This window comes from Hetaerina americana, unplaced genomic scaffold, assembly GCF_022747635.1.
Source record: "Hetaerina americana unplaced genomic scaffold, ioHetAmer1.1.p SCAF_2, whole genome shotgun sequence".
Taxonomy (NCBI): Eukaryota; Metazoa; Arthropoda; class Insecta; order Odonata; family Calopterygidae; genus Hetaerina; species Hetaerina americana.
The window spans coordinates 109577314-109596512 of record NW_027286763.1 but is presented as its reverse complement, the minus strand read 5'-3'; the positions used below and the strand labels follow the sequence as shown (position 1 = coordinate 109596512).

At 40.6% G+C, this 19199-nt stretch overlaps 1 protein-coding gene across 1 annotated transcript in view; it reads left to right on the top strand.

Moving 5' to 3' along the window:
• Window positions 1–19199, top strand: part of Khc-73 (Kinesin heavy chain 73) — a 171994-nt gene that overhangs the window by 89966 nt on the left and 62829 nt on the right. The window contains exon 3 of the mRNA XM_071585636.1: window positions 16832–17133. Within this exon, the coding sequence (XP_071441737.1) occupies window positions 16832–17133 (302 nt within the window). The remainder of the gene's footprint in view (window positions 1–16831; window positions 17134–19199) is intronic.

Below are 19199 nucleotides of genomic sequence, written 5' to 3'. Positions count from 1 at the left end.
TTCTGAACCGCTCGTGCCACTGGTAAACGACCGTTTTTTTTAGAGAATCGTTGCCGAAACACTTTTCCAACATTTCCAACGTCCGTGCGCCACTAAATCCGTTTTTTACGCAAAATTTAATACAAGTTCGTTGTTGCAAATTTAAATCCATTTCTGAAATTGTAAAAAATCGCCAACACACACAGAGATAGATGTACTCTTGGCTACGTAACTTTTGCAAATGTCAAGTTATGACACTAAGATTTAAAGGGAATATCAACAACAGATGTACCAATTTAACAAAAAAAACAGAACTCAAATCGGAACGATGGGAGCGCCACACGGTGGTTATTCCGGGAACTTTTTGATCAAGGTAGTATGTATCTTATCTTAGTATATTTTCCTCTTTATTTCTTTCTGTACACTTTTGTTTCCAAGATTGGCTTCAGCAAGCTATCATGCCTTAAAGTTGTCCAATACGTAAGTCAGTCACATTAGAGTGCTCTGCAGACTTCTCTCTTCCCCCGCACTTCGCCCAACTTTCTCATTAGTCGTTCGATCCATCCGTTGGGTCTTCATTTCCCAATCGAGCATCGAGTTCCTATTGCTTCTTCTGGCCTTTTCTTCTCTGCCCATGTGTCTCCCTCTCTGAGAAGTAGACCCTCTGTGTATGACTTGAAAGTGTCCGTATGCCGAGGCTTATGTTTTGTGTTGCGAGTATATTTTTCTTCTTGAAGAAACCATTGTTGGTTTGGTGGTGCTGCTTGGCTTTTCCATCGCTGCCACTGATCCTGCTTCCCAAATTACAAAATCCTTTTGCCTCCAATTTCCAATTTTTTATTTTTACATTGCTCTCAGCTCTTTTTGCCGACACGGATATCTTGATTTTTTGTGATGCTTATAGTTCGTCTTGACTTTTTTTTAAATCCCCCTGTTGTTGCTCTTTTTTCATCTCCTCAAAGCCAAAAAGCGTCATCTCAGGCCCCAATTTTTCCCTTTCATTCTCATTATTCTTCTCCATGTATAAAGGCACATATCCAGTTATATTCTCTTGAATATCATTTCTTTGTTCTCTTTGTGGGGTGTTAAGACAATGAGTGAGTGTGTGTATCATTTCATTTATCCTTTTTTACTGTTGTTTAATCACTGCCGATTCCATGGTTTAATTACACGTAGTTGTTATAAATAAGGGTTCTCCTTCTCTAATTACGGGAAATAACATGGTTCTGCAGAATTGGAAACTTCATTTCTCAGACAGCAATTCAAAATGCTTTCTCCAAGTACATGAATGTGATCAAGTCGTATTGAACTTCATCGCCTTTTCTATTTGTAACACGACAGATTTCACTTGTGCCTGTATTTTTCATTATTTCAAATTGGTTTTCGTAGAAGTCTCCCTGTTTTACATGTCATCCGTCTGCAGGCGATTCCGTTAAAGATCTCCGCTTTGATATAATGTTCATATCCATCTCCACTCTTCAGATCTGTCTTCTGCAAGTCCCTAAATATCACCTTCAAATTTATCTGCTGCATACACTCAGACCTTCCGTTTCATCGTTGCCAAATGATGTGTACTCACAGCGATTCCATTTGATGATGTGTATTGTAAGTCCTCCATACACACGAAGAGCTCGTGAGTGGCTTATATTTTCCCAAGTAGGAATAGAAAAACATCCCCGAAAAGTAAAACCCAACAAGTCGCTAGGCCGGGAAAAATTCCCGCTACAATACGGAAGGAACTTGGGGAAGACGTCGCACGCTATTTGAAAACCTTTTCTTTACAAATGGAGAGAAGGTTTAATATCTCGTGATTGGAAACTATTTCAAAAAAACCCCCATCCACCAAGGCGACGATAGGGAGCACCTTGGGCATTACAGGCTGATCTCTTTAGCATCGATATCCTGCAAAATATTAGAGAATATCACAGTTAGCAATACAAGTGTGCCATGTAGTATGCTTTCTCGACAGTAGAAACATGCCATTCTCTGCCGTAACCAGCACAGGTTTAGGAGTATGCGAAATACAGTTGGATCTTGTTAATCACGATATCCCGAAATTAGAGGAAGTGAATACCAAGTGGATGATTTATTTCTAGATTTCAAGAAAATCTTCAGCAAGGTCCTTCGCGAGAAATTGATGCCAAAACTAAGATTTTATGGTATTACCGAGAAAGTTGCTTACTGGATGAGGGACTTCTTATCTAACCGTAAACGCCAAGTGGTCATGGACGAGTTGAGTTCATTAAGAGACAGACGTAACTTCAGGTGTGCCGCAGGTGTCTTATAGGGCCCCTTCTCTTCTTGTGAACAATTAACGACCTAAGCTCCCACGTTAGCTGCAATCTTAGATTTTTTGCATACGATACAGTCCTGTACAGAAAAAGGAGATCCCCGACAGAATGAGTGCTACTTTTTAGCGATTTAAATCAGAAAACGCGAAGAGGATATTGGAGTGAAAGAAGAGATCTAAAAAAGCGTTGATTTTAAAATAGGCTGGGATCCATTTATGCATTTCAGAAGTGTTGTAATATTTGGGTATTGCGATGACATCGAACTTTTAATGGGGCACAGGCATCAGCAGAATATGCGGGTCTGCGTTTAAGAAACTGGGTTTCATTAGATTAGATGGGACAATGTAATGAAGAAGTACGGGAGGTGTTTCACTTCACTTTAGTTTGGCAACATTTAGCACGCGGAACGTGTCTAGGATCAACGGTAAAAAACGTCAATTAAGGAATGGGATAAGGTTTAGAGAAAATCTGCCGGGATTGTTTCCGAAAAATTCCCGCGAAAAGACGGTGAGCATCGTGGGTAAGATGGAGGAATCACAGGTAGGTTGGGAGCCTCTTGATTCATGTGGAGAGCAGGCTAGACTTAGACTTCGGGGAAGGTAGAGGACACCTGAGTTATCTTGGGAACCAGAGGGAAATACTATGACACCAAATTACGTTGTTGGATTCAAGCACCGGGATAAAATAAAAGATGGGTAGACACCATCAAAGACAGATTCCTTCGCATGATACGCAATCATATCCAAATGGAACCTGTTGTGCCCAAATTGACTTAAATTCAGTAGTGTAATGAATTTTTAATTTTGATTAAATTTATAATAAAAAAATGGTTATTGCCGGAAGTATATAGGTATGTATGAGCCCGAGCGTTTTTGTATATGAGCTAACATATATTCAAGTGAATGTATATACTTATAAGTCTGCCTGCATGGCTATTGTCCTAACACCTTCCGCCATGCGTCTTGGCAGTATTTTGTGTACATTCATGTAGATTTCGATATGAATTCCGCAGATAAAGCGAAACGTGTCATGACAGGTAGTGGATGTCGGTGTGATGTCTTAATCAATGTCACCGCGTTCTAAGATATGAAGTTTCCTCTATGCCAGAGATAACATTGTGAAGGGAGGAAAATACTGTCAGATACGAGCGCATTCCCATTCTTGAAATTTTCCTATTACTTTTTTTCACGAATTCGATGCTATTTTTCTACTTCAAAATTGAATTTTAATCGTGATCTAGCTGTTTAGAAATAAAGGGAGGTCAAGTAGTTAACTATGAATAAATCTATTCCATCCTTTTTCAATTAAACGTCACGGTATTTTCCTTGGAAAGAGGAATGAAACCAGAACTGACGGCATGGGTGTTATATTTTTTAATTTCATCATCGAAAATTTAAAATTCTACTCCTGCTCACGATAGCACTTGAAATAGGTAGACATTTTGTGTGTACATTCGTCATTAGACTTCATTTGTCTTGAGCTTCATGCCGTAATTCCCCTTTACGTATTGATCAGAGACTTCATTCCGATATAATCGCTTACATGTCAAGGAGTGGAGTGGAACATTCACAGTTTAAGAATACGGGTATTTTCGAGTGTGTAAGTGTGAATGAAGGTAATCATTGTTTAGGTAACTGTCGGAATGTTACTATGTTTTATTCAGAGAATCTATCGGCGGAATATAAGTTTTTTTTGTTGTGCAAGGCATCCCAGGAATGATGTGAACGAATGTAACTTTTCGTTTGCTAGTTTGCTGACGTTATCTCTTGGCACTCTTGAGTTCTGCGATCACAAGCGAGCTTCTGTTGGTGTGATTCATCAGTCAATTGTTTTTACAAAGCTTAACTGCTTGGATTATTTTAGGATATTCTGTTGTTTTCGTCCCAATCATCAGAAATTGATATCACAGGTGTATAAAACAGTATCAGGTATTAAATGATAAAACACATTTTCCAATACCTTGGGGGGGGGGGGGCATTAATTTGGCACTTGAAGGCTTTTTACTTAATTCGGTGTCAATAGCCTGCTTTGACTTGGTTGTGAATACAAGAAAATTATTGTAAATTCTCTTTAAATTATAGCCACTCAATCTTTTTCTCTGTAATTTAATGTCGATTGCTCCATTATACTTGCAAGGTTGTTTGATTTTTCCTGCTTAAGTTGCTATTGCAAGTCATAAAGATGCTTTGCCATTTACAACATTGATTGCCGCGTTATCACCGCGTTATCAATATTGCTTGAATGTTGCCATTGTAAAATTTAAACTTAATGGTTTCTTTCATTGGGTTAATTTCGGAAAAATTTAATTGCATCGTCGGCAATTGTCCTCGGTCAGTGATAATACCACAAAACTTTCGTTGATAATGGAATCTGGGGATTGACATAAAATTCCTGTACTTTTGTTTGATGGTATGGACAACTGCTTAGAATCCCGTAATGAATAATGAGGTTGTAAGGTAAATAAAGACAATGAAGTTAAAATAAGTTAATGAAGTAAATAATAATAAGGGACTGAAAAATAACGAGCAAAGTCATCATACACTCCACAAAATTGAAAGCGGTATAAATTTAGAGACACTTGCGATAAAATTTGTAAACATTTTCGTTGAGAGTCAGTGAAAATAATCCGCGGTGTATGGCGCATGTTGTTCGGGTAATGCTGAACCACGAATAGATGATCCTCCTCGCCCTATTTATAATGTAATGTCAGAAGGATTCCAGTATGCCAATAATACTTTAAGGACGCATTCATGGATGTGCATGGTGTTCATGGATTGTACTTTTGTTGTATAAAATACCATCATTTTTAGTTTGTCTGGTCAATTTTAGTAGTTATAAATTTTGCAGTAGAATTCGGAATGAAATAATATATTATGGAATGTAATTGGAGACGAAAACAAGTGTGCATGCATCTGTAAGTGAAATGACCCTGAGCCGTGGATTATTTATGGAAATATCTATTGTTTTTCCACGCTGAACCGTGCGGCAAGTAATCTGGCGTATGTCTCTCAAGTTTTGACTCTATTTTCAGCTGATATTATTCTTCGCAATCGGTGATTTAATGCTTTCAAAGTGCAAACACATATCGTATTCTAATAGAAGAAAGAAATTTAGAAATAAGATGGTGACATACACTTTAACGAGTGCAAGCTCTTTTAAAGTTCGACCTTCCTCCGTAGCCGGCGTACGTCAATGAAACATCTGCAATTTTGGAATTCTTGTTATTTCCCGTGTTTTTTTTTGTGAAACTCCACTCCTGTTGTTTTTCCTGTAAAATTCCACTCCTTTTCATTTTCCTCTTAGTAAACACGTTTTCCTTATGAAATTTCTTTTACCACGTATTGCACCTTGTTTTTAGGAAACAAAGGGTGTCACACCTATCCCTCGATGCTTTTCGGTGAGCATTTAATTAATTTATCAGAGCTCTGGTGCGTTGCAAATGCCACTGTTCCCCGCCTTGTCGGGACGCGAGAACAGATGAATGGTATCCTGGAATCATCCCGCCAGAGATAGACCCCTCGCCCTAGACTCGTATCGTTATCATTGAGTTTCATTCCTTCCGCCGGTGACTGGAGCCATCCATTCTTCCCCACCGCGGACCAATTTATTTTCCGCCTTTCTTGAATCGCCCCAGGTATTCGTCCTTGTGCCTTCTTCCTCTGGTCTACTTTCCTCTTTGCCTTCCATTGTGCTCGTCATTGATTCTTTGCGAATAATAGTGTCTTCAACATGTGCCTCGTCATTATTACGTGTATATCTTCTGATTTCCAAATCGCTTCGCACCGTTTTGAAATTCTACTCTTTTCTTACTGTGATATTATTTGATTTTCGGCGATTGCCCTTAGCACCATACTTAAAACTCTTAGTCATATTAGGTCTTTCCTATCTGCCTTTGTTTTCGGTGCACAAATTTCTACGCTACTCTCAAATATATGCACATTGTGCTTCTTTGCATGCATTTGAAGTTGTTTTAAGCGAAGCAGTTGCTTATTCATCATGAATGGCTTCTTCGCTCGGGATGTTCTGCATTTAGTGGCCGCTATCTGTCTACGTCATGTTGCGCTATCGTCCTTACATAAATTGGAAGGAGGTCTCTTTGGCATTGATGCTGAAAATGTATTACTATCCCCCTCGCACTGCGGTGGGCGAGATCATGTCAATAAAATTAGAGCGATTAACTATAGAACATATAGATTTAAAACTCCATTCTTCCTACGAACGGTAAGGGATCAGAATAACATTTCCGACCGCGGTAAAGGTGAAAATATTTGGGCCAAAATTAGTCTGGTGTGTATTCACCCCCTGTCGCACACCCTAGCGGTGGCTTGCAGGGTACTAAATTTAAAAAAATATAAGATAAATATTTCCCACGAAATGTGTACACATCAACAGGAATGTGTTTGCTCTATTGTCTTTACTTTTAAATCCAAATCGTCCTCTCTCCTCTATTGCATAATAGAGTTACTGTTTTTTCCCAAATTCCTAAATTCAATAAGGAAACACACGAAAACAAATCCTTCATCATTTGAACCCGGGGCTCCTCTTTGGGAAGCCTGTGTAATTTCTACTATATCACTGCTAAATAGGCATTACCTGAAGGCCAAAAAGAGCCAGACAAAGTAGTACGAAAGCTAGCGTCGGCAATTGCCGTAGCCATCCGTAACGTGCCAAATTCTTATGTGCGGAGATGTCAGTCGTGGGCGAAGCTACGGAGCAATTTAATTATCCGCCATTTTATGTGGGCGAGTCGACACTCATCTTTGACCAATAAGAATTATAATTAAACTAAAATGTGTATATATATTTTATAAATAAATAAATAAATACATATATATATATATATATATATATATATATATATATATATATATATATATATAATGGGACGGCACATTTTAACACAAATAGAATAGAATAGCAACATTTAAAAGGACACTGACAGGATAGATTGTCCCTCTTCGGCCCTCTCACAGGCAGTGTGTATATATATATATATATACACACTCACATATATATATATATATATATATATACATGCATATACTCATGTATGTGTGTAAATATATATACACACACGTATATATATATATATATATATATATATATATATATATATACATACATATACTCGTGTGTGTTTGTTTGTGTATATATATGTGTGTATATATGTATACATCTATGTATAATCCTCTTTTTTCAATGGAAGAATCGAATGATTGTTATATAAATGCTAACTTAGTATGTTCATAGGCAATGGAGCTATGGGATAGTTTAGTATGTAAAGCTTTGTGATTCTCGAGGAAACTGTGGCCGTGCATTCTCGCTCGGCGTGGCTGGCACCTGGATCCTTCGATTACGAAACTTGGGGAAACGGAGCAAAATATACGAGCGGCGTGTGACAAGTGGGAGACAAAATGCGAACCGGAGTCACCTTGGGTCATATTGTCGAGGCAGGTAAGAATTGATCAAATATCACGTTACTTGCTTCATCAAGTACCCCCGATATCAACCTCTTTATCGTACCTCGAGTGTAATTCATTGAAATCGGGTCTAATCGGGTCCTCGGGCACAGTGAACATGTTACTAAAAACATTGTATGAAATTTACCGAAGCTGAGATTTCCGCGTTTCTCCATCGTTTTGTGCATCGACAATTCCCCCGTTCAGCAGATCGTGTCTAGTGGAGGTTTGGGTTTTCGTCTTTGTCTCCCCTTATGGTTTATTTTCAAGCCTCCGCGGTGGTCAAATGCCTTTGCGGCGTGCGTGAAACGAGCTAATTCTTCGTGACCTAAATTTCTAGACTCTGCGGCTAACAGTATTGCCACTGACACGGCTTCCCTTGCCTCACACCCTGTGCTCTGCGGCGCCCGCGCTTCTTTTTTCACTCCGCTTGTCATCTTCGGACAACGATCTCCTCTTCGAAGTCATCCTCTAGATCGGGGAAGATTGATATGCCTGGAAATGTTTTCTCACCAAGATAACATTGTCTCCCGCCCGGATTGTTAGATGTCAGTGACACTTATCATTACCTTTGTCATTGCATCAAATATCGAAGGGCGAGCATTTTCATCCGCTCACCCAAGTCCACTCAATTCGCATTCGCTCCAAATATTCAATTTATTTTTCATTTCAATCACATTAGGGTTTTTGATAATTCGTCGAAAGTTTATTTTTTAAATGATCATTTGATGCTCCTTATTTTTACGCGAAACGCATCAATCGTCAATTTCTCCTCGCTCCAGCGGGTGCGGGACGAGTCGAATTTTTATGGACGCCGGCGCAGGGATAAATAAAGGGATTCGCCGAAAGGTAAAATGCTTCAGTTTCAAACACTCGACCGACCCTTCGAAAGCATGCAATAAATTCAGTTTTAATAAATTATTATCCATATAAATGCATAAACGAAATCGATTTATCTCCGCTCGACTCAGTGGAAGAGTTTGACTAAATCCGTCATAATAGAATATTATTCATGTAGAACATTCAACAATGCCAGTCGTGTGCATTAGATAGTCTTACTAATTCGGTGGCATTCGCCTGGAATATTACTTTAAGCCGCTAATCCGATTATCGCATACTACGTTAAAATGTGCGATATATGCGAAAACTTCGTGTTTCGTCTGGCAACATGCATAAAATAGGGTTCTGTCGTAAGCTCGGCGTTCCTCTCCTGCATCATCCCCTGGCTCCCATTTGCATCCTTTTACCCTTTCACCCCGCGTCTCCGGGAAGTTTGCATTTGGGAACGATTCCTCCAGATAAAGCGGCTGGAATAACGGAAGAGAGGGACAGGATTGGCTCCGTGGCTCGGGTCTGCTCATCCAGAGTTGCGAGAGTGGCGAGGATTTTTTTCCGGCGGCGCACAGTGGTTTTCTTCCGGCGAGAGAGAGAGAGAGACCTCGGGAGGAGCTTCCGTTTAAAAGAAAGGTCGAGGTTCCGGAAATTTGACATTACGGGGCAGATATTCAGGCAGACGTCGCCGGCTTCCTTTTCTCTGGGGCCGGATTAAAATCCCGAAGTTGAGGTGTTTTTGAGCGGTAGTTGGGTTCTTTGTTAAATTTACTTTTCAGAATACTTAATATAATCTAAATCATTGTCAGTCGGATGACAGGCTGGCATGTTGCTGTGCTGAATGACATTTGCTGTCCGCTTGATATATTTCCTTTCTCTTCTCCTTAAGTTTGATGTGTATTATTTTCGCTGAGAAAAATGTTCCTTGAAGACCTTCGGTTATGTATATATATATATATATATATATATATATATATATATATATATATATATATATATATATAAAGCACAGGGAAAGGAACTGGCCCCCCTACCCTGATGTGTGATTTTCACACGCCATCGGGCTTAGTACTGGGTGAACTTCTACCATCACCTACCAAACCGACCTTCGGGTTGATCACTCTGTTTATGGTTTATATATATATATATATATATTATATATATATATTATATATATATTATATAATATGAGTTATAAAAATACACCTTCTATATATATAGCACTTCTATTTCTTCCGATGAAGACGGAGCTGAATTCCGTCGAAATGATCAAGAAATAACGTGTGAGTGATCTTTTTATGTGTTCTTATATTGTTTGTTGCTGTCCAAGTTTGTTATTCAATACTTCCGTTTTAGTTCGACGAATTCATATATATATATATATATATATATATATATATATATATATATATATATATATATATATATATGTATATATATACTATATATATATAAGTATATACTCATTTGCATAGAAATAGATATAAGGAAAATGGATAGGAACACACATAAAGGACGAACACAGGAGAAGTGGGGAAGGCGGAATCAGGCAGATCACGAGTGTAAAAATATTTCCTAGACCAGGACTTGAACTCCGGATCTTTCCACTTGCCGAGCGGAGGCTCTTAACCACTTGAGCTATGTTTATATATATATATATATATATATATATATATATATATATATATATATATATGTATATATATATATATATATATATATATATATATAACAGATTTAGATTATTAGAATATAGAAACACAAAGAAAGGACACTCACAATTTGTTATTTGACGTTTCGACAGCACGGCTGTCGTCTTCAGAATCTGGATTCTGAAGACGACAGCCGTGCTGTCGAAACGTCAAATAACAAATTGTGAGTGTCCTTTCTTTGTGTTTCTATATTCTAATAATCTAAATCTGTTTTTTAAATATTTGTGCGTCGCCGAAGAGCGTTCCATTTTGAAGATATTTTATATATATATATATATATATATATATATATATATATATATATATATATATATATATATATATATATATATATATATATATATATACACACACACACACACGAGCAAATTAAGGCATTTGTCATAACGTGTGACAAGTTTCTGTATTCCTGCTGCATAGTCCTTCGCCGCCAGCTCATTGAGATACGCGAGGGACCCATCTTGCACAAATTTTTGCATAATGCAGATGGTGTTTAACAATTTCATGAACAATTGTTCGAGAAACATTGGGAAAATGCTCACAGATGTCATCAATTGTGACGCGCCGATCGTTCCTCACGAATTCGTCAACTGAGCTCACCAGTTGGTCTGTAATGACAGACGGTCTCCCCGAACGCTCATCGTCGTGTGTGTTCCCCTCCCCATGTTGAAGTTGCGACACCACCGCCGAACAGACGACTCGTCCATTACATTGTCTCCATACACCTCCTTTAATTGGCGATGAATATCACATGGGCGAACGTTTCTTGCATTGAGGAATTTAATCACTGCCCTCACTTCACAACTGGCGGCGTTCTCAATTTTTTTAAACATTGTAAACAATCACAGAAACAACACAGGCAATGCTAGCGTCACGCAACTTGGCTCAGAGAAGGCAGACAAGCCACTGAAGCTATCTGACCTCGTCCAGCGGCTACTCGCGTCGTCAGCACTTCATGCGGCACGAACGGGTACTACTTTCCGGATGACCCTCGTGTGTGTGTGTGTGTGTGTGTATATATATATATATATATATATATATATTTATAGGGTTCGTCCGGAAAATAAGTTTACTGAGCTCAGGAAAAAAAATGTATTACACTTTTACATATCTTAAGCTAATATTCCTCAAAATAGGAAACTTGTGAGTCGATACACTTGTTCCAGCGGCGTTCCCATTCCTGGAACGCTCCCGCGAAGGCATCATTGGGAACCTCTCGAAGACTCGTCGTCGTCCTCTTCTCTGCCCTCCACGAACATCTTGTGCCACCGAAAGATCTTGTTTCTGGACATGGCTGACTCCCCGTAAGCCTGGTTAATCATACCGACAGTTTCGGTAGACGATTTCCCAAGCTTTACCGCAAATTCGATGGAATAACGCTGCTCCAAAAACTTCGGCATCGCGTTCCGTGACGTGGGTCGAGCGTGGAGGTTCGCGTTAACAGAACTCCTCACTACACCACAGCTCAGAGCCGACTGCCTTTTTCAGCGTCGCTTGCCAACATACCCCCCTCCAATCGCAGCCCGTCAGAGCGGTGCTGGGCGCGCCGCCCCAGGCGCGCCCAGCCCAGGAGTCAGTACACTTATTTTCCAGACGAACCCTGTATATATAAATCATGTGCACCTAGATTTAATATAAAATCGCTTGAAATTAATTTCTGTTGTAGTTTCTAAAGTCCTGCCAATGCAACGGAGTCAAATCAACTTTAAAGAATGCCAAAGTTGAAAGTTTAATCCCTGCGTAATATAAATTGCCAGGCACATGGTGCCCACTCTAAATTATTCAAATGTGCAAATGTGAAACGAGTTTCTCAAGCCTTGAAGTGGAAATGAGAAATGAGGAAAATCTACGGCATTCAACGGCTAACGAAAATAGCTCGAGCGACCTTAAATTCTTAATTTCCCTAAATGATCATTTCTACCTGACACTTAGATAGCGTAAATGGCTTCATTAAAACTCTCGCCTCCCGCATTAACTGCCGTTGCTCTTCTTGAAATGGCAGTCTTTTTTGCGAGTGTTCATGCGATAATTACGTGGGTAGAGAAGTGATCATAGCCTCAGCATTTAGTTTAGTACACCTGGTGAATACAATCATCGTGTGACTTTCTAAAGTGTAGTTTTCTAGTATTCTAGAAATGCCACAAAACACTATCTGCAATGGAGAGTAAATTGCTTTTCCTTTAGCATTACGGCTTTAGGGGAATTTAGTGCCGTTGTAGCTGTCAGATGTAGTGCCAGTGGGGAAAGAGTTGCGTGGAATGCGAGCGGTGTGAAAACTTGAGACCATTCGTCTGAAATTGATCATAAAACTCAAGCTGCCCTTCCTTCCCCTTACTCTTCTCAGTCCAGAGAGTCGACTCGACTTTCTTCGGTTTCGTTTCTTGAGTATTGTAGGAATAAGTCAGGTATTTAGAACAAAATCATTTACGATTCCGTAATTTAAACTTCTGCGTTTTTCACTGATCCGCTGAGCTAGTTCACTTAGCTTTCACTAAAGCTGTACGTAATTAGACCGTATATTCAGGATTAGTAAGATGAGATTGTTAACTCATGAGTAGGTTGAAGTTATTTATTATAAATCCGGAATAAATTATCTGCGTTTCTTTGAATTTGGATATTTTTAGGACCTTATTTAATTAATCACAAATTATTGCAAGAGTGTTGCCTGCCAAAGCTTATTTAAATTTATGTATATATATATATATATATATATATATATAAGGAAAAGGGACAGGAACACACATAAACATCGGCCGGGCAAGCCGAAAGACCCGGTGTTCAAGTCCTGGTCAAGGAAATATTTTTGCGCTTGTGATCTGCTCGATTCTGTCTTCCCCACCTCGCCTGTGTTCATTGTGTGCTGAATGGAGAAACTCTCAGTCGATGGATTTAGTTGACATCTAACAACGCCAAGTTGCTTATTAATCAAAGACGGTTGAGTGAAGTAGTGTGTAAGATTCCATTACATCTCCATCCACCCCTGGCTGAGGTTAATAATGACTTCTACTGAAGCAGCAGATCCTTTATTCTGTTCCAAAATTATACTTTTTGCCGTGTGAGCAGGTGTGGCAATGATTCGAATCGCCCTTCTCGTTGGAGGGGCGATAAATATTGGCAACGTCGCAGTAATAATTAATCGAATGACGATCTCCATTGCGTCTTAGACGGGCATGTCGGGAAGGTCGACGTTCTTGAAACCGGTCCCCTTTTTGTATTACGTAAAAATCAGAAAATCGCAATTCGCAAAGCCATCCTCGAGCGGTAAAACTTTGATTGAATTCTTTTGTTGTTGCAATAAAAATAACTCATTGGATTGGTTCTCCTGTGCTATGTTAATGCGATGTCTGCTTTTCAAACGCCCGAGACCGTCAGTGCATGCCCAAGTGAGTTTCGAAGTAGGGAGCGGTGGGAACTTTCATTTTCATATCGCAAAGGTGCCTTCGCCGACAAGAAAAACGGTCGAAATAAGCCTGACGTTTACCTCCGATTTCCGTAAATTTTAGGCCGAGTCGGACGCTCGCTGTTAGTCTCATTATGTTCTCCGATCGGTTGGATCGGCGATGGGCAACTATTTTAAGATTTGCGAGAGGCCGATTCTCTCGGGTCCAGGCTGTAATTTGCTGCCGAAGTTATCTGGCCCATCTGGGGGAGACGGGAGGTCCACCTGGACCTTTTTTTGACCACCTGCGTGCGGGTGGATGCCTTCGGAGGGCCAGATGCTCCTCGTGAGTATCGTCTGAGGCGCGGAAACATTTGCGGGAAATTTAGGTGCGTGGTGTACTCTTGGACGCACGGAGTCCGAATTGCTGCCACTATATGCCCCTTTATGAATACCTTGCGAGTTTCTCTTCCTCGGTTACATGTGTACATTCAAGGCACAAGCTTTCGATAGAAAAATCTTGTAGCAAGCCTTTAGGTTTAGTTTTATAACCAAATTGTTGGGTTTTTTAAGTTAAATGTGGGGTTAAAGATACGAAATTTCATTTCGTGAACGTGCCCGTGCATTTTTGTGCGCAAATACCGACGCGAATTCATTCCGAGTGAGATGATTTTTTTTTGAGTTAGCTCTAGCTTTCATTAGGTTTCAAGGTCGTATTTCATCATCCGTCCTTGGAAACTAACTGCTGATATTAAATTCCTTTATTTGCTTTCGGTAAATAATTAAGGCGGTCCTTTGCGAAAAAAATGATTTCGTTGTATCTCATTTTGAGCCTTGCGATTGTCTCGTTTCGAACATGGCGGCTGCGGACGAACCAATAGTCCCGCGACGGAAGAGGGGAATGCATGTTTATATCGCTGGGTTTTTTTCGGTCCTTGGGTAAAATTTATTCATTATTTGCTTTCCAAAACGTAAACCGAGGCGTAATTGAAAGTAAACACCATCCTTGCTGTCTCTTTATGGCATTTTTAAAGGGATTAGGGCGTTTTCCGCGAACAATTTCGCTAACTGGGGATTCATAAGAATGCCATTTTGCTTTCCGCGTAAGAAAGGGAAGAAAAACCCCTCATTGACCTTAGGGTGTCTTTGACCCTAATCCGTCAAATTATTCAAATCCTTCCCAGTTGTCTTTTGTGCTTTTTATCCCGCGTAGCATTTTGCGGAGGAGGGGGTCAGGAAAGTATTCGGGGTCATTGCGCCACGGATTGGATAGGTGCAGCATCTACTGCTCCATTGGTCTCTCGCTTCGTCTGTAATGTCGGCGGTGAGAAATTTATTCAGTAGTAATCAGGCTGCTCCTTATTCAATTTCCGATGTAATCCTCCGCCTAATAAACGTGGAATTCGTAGTATAATATGTGATATTATTCTTTCAAGCGTTCAGGCGGTACACTTTTGATGGGCTGCGATCATGTGGCAGCATCGACTCGAAGGCGCGATCAATTGTCAATACTGTGCTGACAATTTATCGGTGTATCCGGAGAGAGTCGACGCATCATTTCAGCAGTGTCCATATGACTTCCAAGCAAACCCATTACAATTTCGTCGTGAAGTCTCACTCACCAGGGTTTGACATCTAGAAGGCGTTTACCCTCCAGCATGTTATACTTCAGCAATACCAGTGTTTGTTGATACTCAACAAGCAAGTGCTGATTTTTACCAATTTGTTGTGTCTTTGCTGTGAAGATATGTGTATAATTGAGAAATGCTACCTCACATTTTTAAGCACCGTATATAATGTTAGGGGGCGTGGTAGTCCGTTGGGTAGAGCATTGTGCTGCTCTACTGACCGGTGGATCACGGGTTTTGATTCCCGGGGAGGCCTCTGGGCACTCAGCTTTACCTGATTTTCCAAGTATCACAACTTTCTGGGAAACAAGAGGAGGCACAGGGAAAGGAACTGACCTCCCTTTTTACCCTGTGGTTTATGTAATTAATGTTGGATGAAAAAGTAAAGATAATTTTCTCGATTGTATTTTTTATGAATTTCAGTGTCCTAAATCACAGTTACGTTCCAACTGTGGTATGCAATATTTGCTTAAAAAGTATCGGTAACATTTTTTCCCTGACGTGAAGTGCTGAATTCTGACCGTCGGTTTAGTGTGCGCATGATCGTAGATCGTATTGGCATTGATAAGATGGCAGTACACTCACCATTATCACTGAAAATTTGGTGACACGAAATATCTAAAGCGCCATACTCGTCCCGAAGTCTTACGGACGGACGACCAAGAGTAGAGTCGAGAAAGTCTGCTTGCTTGAAAGTGTTGACAGACCTCCTTCAACGACATCGCGACGATACCCCGACCCCCTTACAGTCTCGACTTGGCGCGCCAGCAGACTATTATTCCTATTCTCAAAAGTGAAATCCCCCCTCTTAAGGACACCAGTACCATGGGACCCTAAGTGCCGTAAAAGAAGCTTGCACGTGTACCCCTAAGTATCTTCCGGAATTCGCTTTCCAGGGACCCTTCGAGTCAGGGAAAAACCGCTGGCCAAAGCTTGACGACGCTCTCAAGGGATGGACTTGTTGAGGATTTTGAGAGACGTTGTAGCAATATCTGAAGCGTCTTTTCCCCCCACCCCAGAAACTTTTCCCGATACATTTTATACAAACCACGTAAGCAATTTTTCTTTTTTCTGTGACTTATCCATTTTTACTTATTTGAATGAATAAAATAATTAGGTTCGCTATATTAATTTAACTTTTAATATTCATATTTAATTTTTGTTGAAATGAAAATGTTTGTATGTATTCCGCCTTGATTCGTCTCGCTTACCAATCATAGGGAAGCACCGATTGAATCGTCGAGTATTTTCATGGGAAATAGCACAAAGAGACGTTGTTAGAAGTCAGATTCGCAAGTGTTGGTTGACACACGACCATGCGGGAACCCACTCTGGCAGCTCGTCGATGAGGATTCGAATCCGACTTGCTCAGTATCGGCCGCGTCATTGGCAATCGGGAGGTGTGTGAGTTCTAATCCCATTCGAGAGATTCTCAAATTGGCGAATTTGGCGACTCCCTTCCCATGCATCAGATATGCTCTTTATCCGTCCCAAGTGTTAGTAAGAGAGGCTGGAATGATCCTGACTTGTCGTTCTCTTGATATCTTTTCAGGAAACCGCCGAAGACGTTCGCCTTTGACCACTGCTTCAACTCCATCTGGGGCCAGCAGTTCGACTACGAGGACGAGGAGGAGGAGGAAGAGGAGGGGGGCGAAGATGAGGAGATGGAGGACGAGGAGGGGGAGGGGGGCGAGGAGGGGACGACCCCGCGGTGTCGGAGGCGGAGGAAAGGGAAGGGCAGAGGCGGAGGGACGCACGCCTCGCAAGAAGTTGTGTTCAACTGCCTCGGGAGGGATATTTTGGATAATGCATTTCAAGGATACAACGCGTGCATATTTGCATACGGCCAAACAGGTAGGTCCGGCTGCGGAAGGCCCGCACGAGACTCATTGCACGATCTATTTTTTCGACTCTTCTTAGGTTGGTTGTTGGTTTCCAGGAGTGTGTTTGCATTCGAGAGCATTTGCATGCGTCTAAATGACAAGGGCACACGAATGGCGGAGAAGTGTGTGGTGAAAGTGCGGGCACGACGAGGGTACGTCCCAAGGAAGATGCGATGTTGAGCACCGAATGATGATTACCCACTCCGAAACACTATGGTGTATGATTGATTGAAGATGATTCATGACGATGTGATCCACCGAACTCAAACGTGGAAAAGTTCCGAGCGTCGGCGTGAAATACTCATAAATTGAATTAGCTTTTTTCTCGGTAACGCGTAATTAATTCTCCTCGCGTGATGCTCGTGAGGAAGAGTTTTGTCGCCGACCGTCGAATCAGGTATCTACTTAGATATATGTAAACAACATGCTTTCTTCACCAAAGATGATAATTTAAATAACTGAGATATTACTCGATATCAGCCGTTATTTTATGAGACATTACTTGGTGTAGGGTGTCTAGAACAACGCGGAAAATCGTCGTTTTTGTTTTTTCTCTTTTCCGTCATGCTCCGTGTAAAAAATAATTATTTTCCCCCCTCACTGAAGTGTGGAAATATCTCCATGTTTAATGATGACAAAAATAGGGATGCGGAAGAGTGTTTGTTGCTCGCCGTGAACGATGATCCCGAGCAAAGCCATGGTGGCGTTGAGTGGAGGCGTGGGCCCTCGGTGCCGAGTTGGGCGAGTGATGCGAAGGGGGGAATGAATCCTCGAGGGTATCTGCGGTGTGCGGATTGCATTCCCATGGGATATGGGCTATTTTCTTTGCGCTCGATAATTTTGAATGCATACATAAATGAATGAGGAAAAGAGAGGAAAGTCGCGAACTGAAGCATTTATGAGACAGAGTTATGAATATTCGTCATGACTTGCCGGAAAAAGCTTTATCCGTTTGCGTTGGTTTATGAATTTACTCCCGCGTACGTGCAGCGTTCACCCCAAAATACTTTTACCTCACGAGGAAACTGAAGGACTTATTAAAAATCAGTATGCATAGGAGATGTTACGCATGGTGTATCTTTCAATTTGTTACTGTTTACTTTTCTATGAGAACACTTCCGCCATGAGTGTGTCCCGCACGTGAAATTAGGGGTGATGGACTTAGCCAGAAATATGGTTTCCGAGGTTTTTTTATTAATGGTGTAATTTTGCTCCATACCGACTGGGATCGGTGAGGGACCAAGTGAATGATGAGTAGGTGGAGGAGTTAGCACCATTTATTTTACACCGCTATCTCTTCTTTGCAAAGCTTTTCTAAATTAGATTAGAGAAAGGAGAGACAGAACTATCGAAAATAATGCGGGAAATGTGCCGTTAATCATCTTCTCCATTTTCTCTTTTTCGATATGCTCCGTCAAAGGAATCATTTTCCCCCAATGCAAATGTGGAAATTCCGCCTTATTTAGCGATGGAATAAATTGGCCCATTGTGCTAGAGTATTTAACTGCTTTCATGCTGTGAACTTGGCGATGATCCTATGAAACGTGATGATCCTGTTGAATTGAAACGTAAGCGGCCCAATATTCATGGGAGGGCAAGAGGTCACTCAGTACGACTGGCTTCCCTTTGCTTTGCTTTTGCATTGACTTTGTAACTCCTTTGAGAAAAGTTCAAGTGGTGCATTTAATAACTAAATTACCCTTGTTAAGACCTGAAGGAAAATAATTAAAGCTTTGGGTAAACCTAAATAACAGCACAAAATCATCATAGTGTGTGGAAATCATAAAGATAACTTCTTCATTTTAATGTTAAGCTGCAGCAAATTACATTTTGAGTATTGTATTGATGTAACTACTGTGGCCAGTCATATATATTTGTGAACAAATAATCATGGCAAGAAGAAGGGTTTGGTAAAAAGCACGCTAGTGCAAAGGACTTTGCAGAAGTAAATGGGGCATGAGTTTCCATTATTGAGATATCACTGCATTGGTCTGCTTTTGGCAGATAATAGTTTCACCTCCATTGCAGAAAGATTTC